The sequence below is a fragment of the Aplidium turbinatum genome, chromosome 6, assembly GCF_918807975.1.
Source record: "Aplidium turbinatum chromosome 6, kaAplTurb1.1, whole genome shotgun sequence".
Lineage (NCBI taxonomy): Eukaryota > Metazoa > Chordata > Ascidiacea > Aplousobranchia > Polyclinidae > Aplidium > Aplidium turbinatum.
Window position 1 is genome coordinate 9372423 of NC_137477.1, and position 11563 is coordinate 9383985.

The 11563-nt window shown below is 36.3% G+C and overlaps 1 protein-coding gene across 1 annotated transcript; it reads left to right on the forward strand.

Annotated features, from left to right (window-relative positions):
- The first annotated feature begins 379 nt into the window (after nucleotides 1–379).
- LOC145772361 (transmembrane protein with metallophosphoesterase domain-like) lies at nucleotides 380–4622 on the forward strand. Its single transcript, XM_082584240.1, has 7 exons — nucleotides 380–953; nucleotides 1360–1499; nucleotides 1809–1919; nucleotides 2353–2412; nucleotides 2683–2788; nucleotides 3640–3779; nucleotides 4130–4622. Exons 1-7 carry the CDS (start codon nucleotides 421–423, stop codon nucleotides 4321–4323), a joined length of 1284 nt encoding a protein of 427 aa, XP_082440366.1. The 5' UTR covers nucleotides 380–420; the 3' UTR covers nucleotides 4324–4622.
- Nucleotides 4623–11563: the final 6941 nt, after the last annotated feature.

An 11563-nucleotide genomic window follows, 5' to 3' on the forward strand; every position in this document is an offset into this window, starting at 1 on the left:
GTTTGAGAACCCCTGATCTAGGTGTTGCATCATAAACGCTTGAACCCCTCTCCAAACAACAAATGCGCATAGTGTAACCTTGAAGTTTGCACAAATTCTATTATTTTAACTTTTGTTACGTACCTTAAAGAAGTTATATACTCGCGTACCACCTGGAAAACTTCTCGTATCACTAGTGGTACGGCTACGCATACCACAGTTTGGGAACCACTGGTCTAGCATTAGGTACTATATATATTGTATATAACCTGGGTTTATAAAAATGTGTAGTTTCGAGTAAGGCCTTCAAGGTGAGTTTGCACTCATGATAATTTGTTTGTTAATTCTGTCTTGTAAGATGGTCATTTGTGTTGAACTGCAGTATTTTTGACAGGTTTTTCACAGTTTGTGAATAGAATTTACGACTTTTTATTTAATAGGATGGCTGAATTTTCAACTTTTTGGCTAAAAGCTTCATCAGCATTGGTGGCTTGCCTTTCTTTGTTGATTTTTGAGTCTTACGTTTTCACTTCACTACCTCATACAACAAAGTACAAGATCTACCGGTTTCAGTTTGGAATTGTTTTAAACATAGTTTTTTATGCGGGGTCTAAATTTCTTTGGAGAAGATTAGTTCATGATGTCTTGAAACCATCCACACCAAGTTATTTACAACAGATATGGAAAGGACTTGTGTTGCTCTTTCTTGTTCTGGCACATGTTTCACCTTTCACAAACTATTTAAGTGGCCGAGATCCATTGTTATTAAGCATGGCAGCATGGACTTGTTTTGGATCTTATATTGGATTGTTTTTCTTACTTCATGCATTGAATATAATGATGAAGTGCTTGAAAAGAGTGTCAACAAAACTGTATGTTAATAGTCATAAGCAGTCCTTATTCTCAGTTGTTTTTGCAACTGTTTGCACATTGGTTGCTCTGATTGTTGCCAATAGTGCTCCTACCATAATAAAGTAAGTGTCCTACCTTATTGTTTTGTACCAACTTACCTAAAAAGACAAGAACTACAGTTTGCTAATCACAGAACTGTGATTGTTTTAGTATTAAATTGTATTTGTATCACTTGCCCCTGTCTTGTACATTATCAAATTCAAGGTCACAATCATAAAAGTTTTACCAATCTCAAACTGCTGTAAAATCTTAATAAGTGAATGAAAACTCTATTTGAACAATTGAACATTGTATCGATGTTTGGAGACAAATTACTAAAATTTTTACTTTCTGTTATGTTTTCATTGCTAAATTTTCTCAAATGTCAAGTTTGTTTTACTGTATAGAAGCACATTCAAGGTGTTTATTTGAATCTAAGATACTATCTTTAATGATTTGTTTGATACAAACATAACATTATATTTTCAGTGTTGAAGTTCCTATTGCAAACCTGCCTCAGTCAATGGACAAAATGAGAATAGCTCTAATATGCGACGTTCATCTTGGTCCCACAGTTGGCTTTAGCAAATTGGATCGTGTTGTGAAAATGGTGAATTCCTTAAATCCTGGTAGGTAAATTTTCATAAAATGCAAACAAAATTGAATCGGTTGTGATCGTTGATGAAAGGTTAAAATGGGAAGATGTTTTGCACAAGTGAACTCTTTGGAACCGAAAACTTCATACAAGTTTTTATTTTTGTTTGTTTTTAAGGATGTTGTACTGATTCTATGAGTATTGGTCCTCAACTGTCAATTTCACATTTTTAATTTACAAAACCTTCCAAATGAGCTGTAAGTAATGAAAGATGTTTCAATATCTTGTGGTTTGCCATTAAACATTACTTTGTAATAATGTTCTTGTTTAATGTAATTTATAGATATAGTTGCATTTGCTGGTGATTTGATTGACATCACTGTGGAAGATGCAGATGGTGCAGGGCTCCCTTTGAAAGATCTGAAGGCTCCATATGGAAAGTATTTCTCAACCGGTCAGTCTCATTTTGCTGATGATCAGTTTGTTGTCAGATGGTGCTCATCTTGTGATATAAAAAGTAACTCAATGTCGAATGAGATTGATCCTTTAAAACTGAAGTTCATTTTATTCTTGGTTAGCGGTTTAATTTATTTGTTTTAATGGTGAGAAAACAAGATTAAACAAACACAAATGGCAAATAATTCGCACAACAAGGATGGCAACGAAAGACCGAAAGGTCACCAAAGTCAGCTGCCACTTAAATACACTTTCCGGTTTAGGCTTCACAGCTTTGACAATTTTTGCTTAAACGAAATCATAAAAAGAAATGTGTTTTATTTTTATGTAGCTCTATATCAATCGGAGAGATGTGTTGCATTCAGCACTTTTTAATCAAGCCTGTCCGTGCTCGCGAGAATTCTTCAGTGAAGTTGTCTTTTTTTTTTCAGGAAATCATGAATATTATACTGGAGATGTAGCGAGTTGGTTTAAACTATTAGAGGATTACGGTAATGCATAACAAATATATTTTATTCTCAGTAAGCGAGATATGAACAATTGAACATGGCCTACTTTAATCATGATACGTTTATAAAGTAAAAATTGCTATCAGCAATGAATCATAAAGTTGTGATTCTGGTACTCTTTTTTATTGCGATTCTCCACAAAACGCTTAAACTCTGGTGTAAAATTATGTTTTATGCTTCTCATGAAACAGTTGGTTTATTGCTTTTGATATTTTGTTTAAGATCATGCAAAAAATGCAAGTTATTTAACAGGATTTACTATTCTTCACAACGAAAACAGAAAAATCCGTAGCAAATCGAATAAAAACGATTGGTTTTGCATGATTGGAACTGATGACGTGCAAGCAAATCAAATCAGGTACAAACGTGCGACTTCAATGCCTTGTTTCCCTTTGTTTCAAAGCAGATTGCTAAACGATGTTTACTCTCTTAGGAAAGCGATTTGTTAAGCGTCAGCAGACTTTGTGCTCGGAAGCGTGCTCAAGGCACACAAAGATTAACCTACTTAAACCAACAAACCGACAAAACCAACATCAACATACACCTAATACACACAGCAAAGACTGAGAATCTTGGAAACTTTTTATACAAGAAGTAGTCAATGCTTGAAATCAAGTAGCCTACGACAATAAAAGAAGAAGACTTTGCACTGAATCTTGTAGCGAAATTTTGTAACTAGGTAGCAGCATTGGTCCAGATTCATAACACTATTTTTGTGATGCGTCGGGTGCGTGATGATTCTATTTCATTATATACGATACTACTGTATCAGAATATGGTTTCTCCTTCCAATGATTACTCGCTTACAGGCAGAAAGAATATAGCCTACTGTGCAGACATGAATATTCATTTGTTCACATGATGCCTGTCGCCTACGTGCTTTGCTTATATTTTTGCGATATTTCGACCTATTTAGCCCTTTCCTTTTACAGTGCTTCCTCCATTAACGGGCATTCAATTATCCGGTCGCTGTATTTTGCCAGAACATTTCAAAGTTAGAGCAGAAGGTTCAAAAATTAAAAAATCGTAATAAGTAAATTAAAATTCCATATGAGTCTGAAACAATGCGTTAGATCGAGCTAATGGCTTCATACAAACATTATCGCATGCCGAAGCTTGTTTTTGTGCTTCTTAGAAATTTCGTTCATGTATATTGCTCTTAAAAACGAAACCTGAACAAACTGAGAATTGGCTTTTCATTTTTAACAGTTACGGAGATCATGGAATGAACCTAACAAAGGCTTATTCTGGCTGTGATTCTGATCATGCTGCCATTTTAATTGCTCACCAGCCGAAAGCCGCCAAACAGGCTCTTGATTCAGACTTCAACATTCAGTTGGTTCTTTCAGGTCAGTTATTTCCTCTTAAAATCTGATTGAAACTACTCGAAATATTTCCTTGAGTGTGAATTACCGTACATGTGATACTTAAATTTTCAAAATAAATAAACTAGTAGAGAATTGGAGTGCTGATTTGGACATACTTAGGTGATATCCCATTATCGTCTCTATCACAGTGGTGCGTTATTCTGTTTGAATATAATTGCTCAAATTACGGAACTAAATTAATGAAACAATTTTTTTTTCGATTCATTGTTGAGCTTCACTTTTCTATAGCCTACAACATGCTTGTTGACCATGGAGTAAGGCTCTCACGACCGAGCGACCTCTCAACACTCTCAAAGTCCTTTCTGTTACAGGCCACACACATGGTGGACAAATATATCCCATCATATGGATCGCCTACCTTGTTAACCCGTTTCTTCACGGCTTATATCAATACACTGAAGACAAATATGTTTATGTATCCCAGGGCAGTGTGTACTATGGTTTTCCGCTGCGTTTAGGATCTCATCCTGAAATTACCCATATTACTCTTCGGACAAAGCTGTAAATTGTTTTAATATTTACGAAAATGTGATTTCATATGTTCAAGTTGCAATAACTTATTTATTATTTAGCAAACTTCTATCTAGTCGCTACCAATTTAAGTTAGTTGTTTATTGACTTCCCCTCAAGAAATAGTGTCGTCTTAGTCATGTGAATCTGCTTTCTGAATTGTCTTACTAACATGTCTTTGATGTTTTTCATGCGTTTTTGCATTATTAGTAGGCCTAGCCCTGTTTCATATATAATTTATTTGTATTTGAGAATGTTTATCAAAATCTATTTAATAAAATAATTTATAAGTTGCGTTTTTCAGTAACTACATGTTTCCACAGACTGTAGGCTACGACTTAATAAAATTGAGTATAGAATAGCCCACTTTTTACCGTAGTTAATTAACTTAGTAGTTGACAAACTACGACCCATTAGATAAGTGTTGTGCGGAGATTACTCACTGTGTCCACCATACGCTTTAGCAATGTAGCCTAGTAGTCTAAGCGTAAAACGTATTGACCTGGAATAAATTGCGACCTTAACAAATTAGGTATCGTTGGAAAGCTTAACACCTCTAGATTAAGATTTTCACTCTCCTCCAACTAGAGACCCTTGGCAAAAAAAGTTATGGCCATTTTTTAAACAGCACCTTGCGCCGCTAGTGGCGGAAGTGCATTTTTCCTTTTGCGCAAGTTTCTAGTCTCATTTTCAACTTTTTTCTCTACGTGTATAAGAAAGAAACAACTTACATTTGACAAAATATTTTTTATATTTAAATGACATCACTCTGACGTCATCAAATTAAAATTGCTTACCTATTACTCCCAGCCCATTGATAATTGCAGATCCAATACATTTGTTCTAAAAGATCGTTTTTAGACAGAACGGAGCTTCATATAATGATTCAAGGGGGCATTTTGACCCCAGGTCCGGTTTAATGACGAAACTAAGCGCCACAAGTGACGAGAGTAAATTATAGGCATTTTATACAAAATGTGCAACATTTATAAAACTTTAGTAGTTCAATAATTCAATAATTATGCCTTCGAGGACATGGTTGTCAGTGAGTGCCCAAGGTGTGGAACTATTGTTTTTGTCGACGGTGAAAATTCGATTCACACTGCTAGTGGATATGCCATGTCTAAGGAGTACAGCTCAACTATCCAGTGAAATTTTTCGGATAGCCCAAATTTGGGCAATAACTTACACAAATATCCATCAAACAAGAAAAATTGGCAAATCGTGCGTGGGTCTGGGCAACTGCGGAGGAGGGTCGCTAATCCTCACACCCGTTGGTCGACGTTGCCTTACATGCGAGAGTGGGAGCTCCCGATGTTGGGTTGCTCAGCGAAGGCAAGTCGACCCTTGTGTTCTATCAGAAACAACTTAGGTTTGCGGTACGTAACAAAGTAAAGCAAAATCCCGAAAACGGATTTAGCTGCTTCGTGCCACACAACCACCCTATGTATTAACGCAGCAGGCGCCTTCCTGACATAGAAGAATAAAGATCGCCATGAACTATGTGGTACCGTACAATTGTTTTCATGTGATATTGTTTTATATTTTATTATCATGAGCAAACAAGAATTTTTTTATACGTTTTTTAGGCTCATTTTCAGGCTCAGTCCAGCCTTTGCAGTAACGTTCCTATATCACTTAACTGGAGTGAACTTCTATGCTTGGTTGCTCATAAAATCAGGCGAAACGTTCCATTTTTTATGAAATCATTAATTGAAACATGCTCAAAATCTCGCAATCCTCAGGGCAGTCTTCTTGTACAAAACTGAGATTGCAACAAGTTTCCCCACGACACTCTCCACATGCTGTTGCGCACTTTAAGCCATGTTTTCTGCAGCTGCAAGACATTGTTCCACATTGATTTTTTGTTCCTTCTTTGCATTTGCATCGTACAACGTTGAATAGCCATTCTGGTGCCGGATCTAAATTGGTCTTTATTGGCATAACTGCACCTGCTTGTGCCAGCTTTCCATCCCCACTGTGCGAGATGCAAGATTTCAGTGTCAAGATGCTTCCACTGGCATACCTGAAACAACAGTTTAACATCAACTTGGATAAATTGCTGGCATAAAATTTTTGATTTGTAGTAGCCTACACCACTTGTTTATGCTAGTCATGTTACAACGCAAGTTGTTTTGCTATAACTTGCATTTATTCCTCACAGCAGTTTAACAGCACAATTTTCTGTAATATTTTGAAGTTACCGACAATCAACTTCTTGAAAATTATCTTCAAGAGGTATAATCTATAGAGCAGTGGTTCCCAACCGGGGTGCCGCGGCACCCTGGGGTGCCAATTGCAATGCTCAAGGGTGCCGCGAGATATTGAGATATTGCAATACTGTGGCCCAATCTTTATTTTAACTTTAACCCGTTAAGTGCGTAATTTATTTATTTCTAACCGAGTTTCAGTGCGTATTAAGTTTCGCGCCTCCCAGTCATTCCCAGCTCCTTTCTGGAGAGTCGCTTAGTGGGAAGTCGCTGGCGGTAAGTAGATAATCCGCGGTAAGCCTTTGTTTTCTTGCCCAAGAAAAACAGCATGAAACTGAAAGAGATTTTGACTCGTTGCTGTTCTTTCCATAAAAACGTTTGAAACAGATCATTATTACCAGGTTTCATGATTTTATTTTGCGAAGAATTCGAGAAATCCAGTTTTACTGGACTCTCATATTGTTATCGTAAAGAAGAATTAATTGACATTCGTAACGATGGAAATTTTAAGCTTATGCACAAGCAGATGCCTCTCGACGACTTCTGGATAAAAATTCAAAATCAATATCCTTGCGTTGGAAAGAAAGCTATTGTGCTTTTACTGCAGTTTTCCACGTCATACCTATGTGAGAGTAGGTTTTCCGAATTATCAAACATAAAAACTAAACAACGAGAATGACTGCTTATAGTCGAGGAAGAAATGCGGGTGGCTTTATCGAATGTGCCCCCAGATATTAAGGGACTTTATGCAAGAAGTCAAGCCCAAATTTCACACTGACTTTTGAATAACAACATTTATTTACATGCGCTATACTGTACAACTCATTCTGTGTTATTTCATTCAGTTATTTGAAATACAAAAACCTCATAGAATTGACCCAGTTTTGCCAGGGTGCCTCAAACTATTTATCTCTTTGATAGGGTGCCGCAAGGTCAAAAAAGTTGGGAACCACTGCTATAGAGCAAAGACGCATTTATACTAAATGATTACCGGTATTGTGTTACAATGCCGGTATTATTTCATCTGCAAATGTACTCTGAAGGAATAAAAATGAATTGCAGCTTCGGTGGGTGGCAATCTTTCAGGATGAACAGTGGAAGCTGTTGCAACCATCTGCATGTACTTGACGTACCGTAGTTGGCCAAGTAAATCTGCAGGTTTTGCACTAAAGCTTGATAGATCAACAAAATATTGCATTATTATTGGTAAATCTCATTCAGACTAGTACTCAGCAACATTTTCATTTCTTCTTATTTAATTAACTGTGCACCAATACAGTCCCAGTAACCAACCTTTTCAATAACAAATCTCTTCCAGCATCAGCTATTTGCTCACGTGTAGAATCTAATCTACCAAATACATCAGCAGATTGTTGAAATTCTTCCTTCTTCAGGTAATTGAACATCTTTAGCTTTCCTAAGCAACAAGACAGATGAAATAATTAATCATTGTCACCAAATCATGTGTGCATACACTCCATACATTGGTATTACAAATAAAAGTATTACAATATTAGAATAATATTTAGTAGATTTGGTAATGACTGCCATCTAACTTCTCGCATATCTTTTAAAAGCTGATCAGAAAATGGTAAAAATGTACTTTCAGACAAGCATGGTAGATTAGCTGCGCCACTAGCGGCGCAAGGTGCTTCTTAAAAAACGGCCATAACTTTTTTTGCCAAGGATCCCTGGTTGGAGGAGAGTGATAATCCTAATCTAGAGGAATTAAGCTTTCCAACGATACTAAATTTGTTAAGGTCGCAATTTATTCCAGGCGGCCCTATAGGCTATTTTCGCATTTTACGCTCAGACTATAGGCCTATTAGCCTACTATTATCTAACTTATTTCATTTGCACTTTTTTTTCAATCTTATTATTTATTACAAATTGCAACTTAATATAAAGCTTTGGTAGAGAGTTTGCTTTGTTGAACCACAGACAAACAAAACAAAGTAACCTTAGCGGGTTTAACATAATGTAGGCTATTAGCCTACACACAAAAAATATATAACATAATAACTCGAACGTTTTTGACACGTACGTCTGTCCTCATCATTAACTTACTTAAATCTGCAATAAACATAAAATGAAAATTGTAAGATGAATTTGACTTTGCACTATAACTGTAACGACACTCCGTACTGAAAAGCATTAACTGAACAAGTGATACAAGAATGATTACGAGTAAGTTATACGGTAGGAAACAGTTCACATGAGGTGTAAACTACCGGGCATGTGACAAACAATCAGAACACACACTAAACGAACGATGAGCCACAGGCGAGCAACTGCCGGTTGAGAGACGGATTATGACGTTTTATTCTTTATAAGGCTTCCATGTTTGCAATAAATATTGTAATATTATTGCAAACAACAAATTGTTCGAAGAAGAGTAAAAAGAAGTAGCCTGAACTAGCTAGTGTAACCAGTTGGTGTTTTTTATGGTTCTAGTTTTTTTGTGTTGATTAGCCTATAGGCTATAGGCCTACGGTATCCTACTTAGCTCAATTGCCCCGATAGCTCAATTGGTTAGCGCGTCAATTCTGGAACGAAGAAGCTTCAAGATCAAGCGGCGCTGGTTCGACTCTCGGGGTGTGCGCTTGAGATACGCACGTTAAGGACTGCTCTCCATTCAGCGGCATCTAATGGATGGAATAGTTCCCCGGCAACAAGACTTCAACAATCGGAAACTTCACTCTGTCAATCTTGGTGACCGGGCCTGCGTCAGTGATTTAAAGCCTCTACAAGTATGCGAAACTGCCAGGATTAAGCTCTGCAAGAAGCTTTCCCAGTCCGAGGATAAAGATTCAATCAATCTATCGTGGTATTCTCACAACAGACGAAATAAAAGGTTGTCTTCACTTTCTCCCCGATAGTCGTAAAAAAGAATCTGCTTAAAATGTTGCAAGTAGGCATATCTCTAAAAACCAATGTCATCAAGGACTGTTATAGGCAATAGTCTTTTGTTTAGCTAGCTTACATAATTTTCTCGAATGTTGGTGCCGTATCTACAGATAGGCTATGTGAAACTGCTTAGATTAAGCCTTTTAACAAAGAGGCGTATCACATCATGAGAATGAAGATGTAGTAATGCCATTTAAAATCAAGCTTTTGTGCACCGCAAAATTAATTTAAAGAAAAAAAAAACTTCGATGGGCGTCGAACCGTTGTTCTCTAGACACAAGATGAAACCACTAAATTAAACATAGGCTACCAACGAAAAGTTGTTTGCATTCACACGGTATTAATACAAACTGTATGCAAAGTAACGGACACATAAATTTACCGCACGCGATAACCAATAATGGCTACATTTACCGAAATATGTGAACGGGACAGAAAGTTTGTGGAAAAAAAATTTCGCGGCCGGGATACGAAATTTTTTTCCCACAAACTTTCTTTTACCTTGCATAGAGTTTGTAATAATACCGTGTGAATGTGGGCTACATAGTGGCTGTGATAGTAGCATCTTATGAAATGCATGAGCCGGAGCTATTTTTCAAACAACTGGCTCCAGCTCGACTTGAATTTCACTTAGATCTCCAGCTCCGTTGAAAATGCATGGCTCCGGCCCCAAAGTCCTGGTTGCTGGAATGAAGTTCAGTTTTTTGTTTTGTTGGCGATAAACAAACAAAAAGTACATACAAATTGAGTGTCTATCAGCACAACAAGATGGCAACGAAAAACCTGTAAGGTCATCTATGTCAGCTGCCACCTTTTGGTGTTGCTTTTGGAGTAACTTTGCTTGCATTCTGTGCTTAATGGAAAATTCTTTCGGTGGTGTCTGGCAACACCGAGTGTCAAGAGTCGTCACTGCCAATGGTCAGCGAATAGCGACAATTTGCCAGTTGAACCAGACCAGTTCTGCTATCTATGGTTCTGCGGTTTGCCTGCGGAATTGGGCTAGCTTCCTTTTGGAACCAAAAAAAAAAGTTTAGCAATTACGATATTTTTTATTTGTTTTCCTTACATTTTCGTCAAAATTGTTTTAATTTTGACTGTAAATTGGACTTGTTCTCAAAGTCCTGGTTGCTGTTTTTGTTTTATTTTTTGCTATTTGTTTTTTTTGGGTTTTGTGGCCGTGCTAACTACTGATATATAGCCTACTACATAGAAGAAGAAGAAGAAGAAGAAGTTCTTTTATTTTGCATCATCAGCACATGCGAAAAAACAAAACAATACAAAATTACAATGTGAGCTAGGTTGTTTGCTGATGACGATAGGAGTGACAGAAGGACCAAACTGGTCATCGAGTCTGCCACACCCGTGTGGTGTCATGGCTTATTTAAAATGGAACGGTGTCGAAGTTGAACGCAAATATTGATTGATTGATTGATTGATTGATTGATTGATTGATTGATTGATTGATTGATTGATTGATTGATTGATTGATTGATTGATTGATTGATTGATTGATTGATTGATTGATTGATTGATTGATTGATTGATTGATTGATTGATTGATTGATTGATTGATTGATTGATTGATTGATTGATTGATTGATTGATTGATTGATTGATTGATTGATTGATTGATTGATTGATTGATTGATTGATTGATTGATTGATTGATTGATTGATTGATTGATTGATTGATTGATTGATTGATTGATTGATTGATTGATTGATTGATTGATTGATTGATTGATTGATTGATTGATTGATTGATTGATTGATTGATTGATTGATTGATTGATTGATTGATTGATTGATTGATTGATTGATTGATTGATTGATTGATTGATTGATTGATTGATTGATTGATTGATTGATTGATTGATTGATTGATTGATTGATTGATTGATTGATTGATTGATTGATTGATTGATTGATTGATTGATTGATTGATTGATTGATTGATTGATTGATTGATTGATTGATTGATTGATTGATTGATTGATTGATTGATTGATTGATTGATTGATTGATTGATTGATTGATTGATTGATTGATTGATTGATTGATTGATTGATTGATTGATTGATTGATTGATTGATTGATTGATTGATTGATTGATTGATT

Coding starts and splice junctions, on each gene's coding strand:
- LOC145772361 (XM_082584240.1), top strand. CDS start 421: ATGGCTGAATTTTCAACTTTTTGGCTAAAAGCTTCATCAGCATTGGTG. Junction 2,789..3,639: donor GTGCAAGCAAATCAAATCAG/GTACAAACGTGC, acceptor CATTTTTAACAG/TTACGGAGATCATGGAATGA. Junction 3,780..4,129: donor CATTCAGTTGGTTCTTTCAG/GTCAGTTATTTC, acceptor TTTCTGTTACAG/GCCACACACATGGTGGACAA.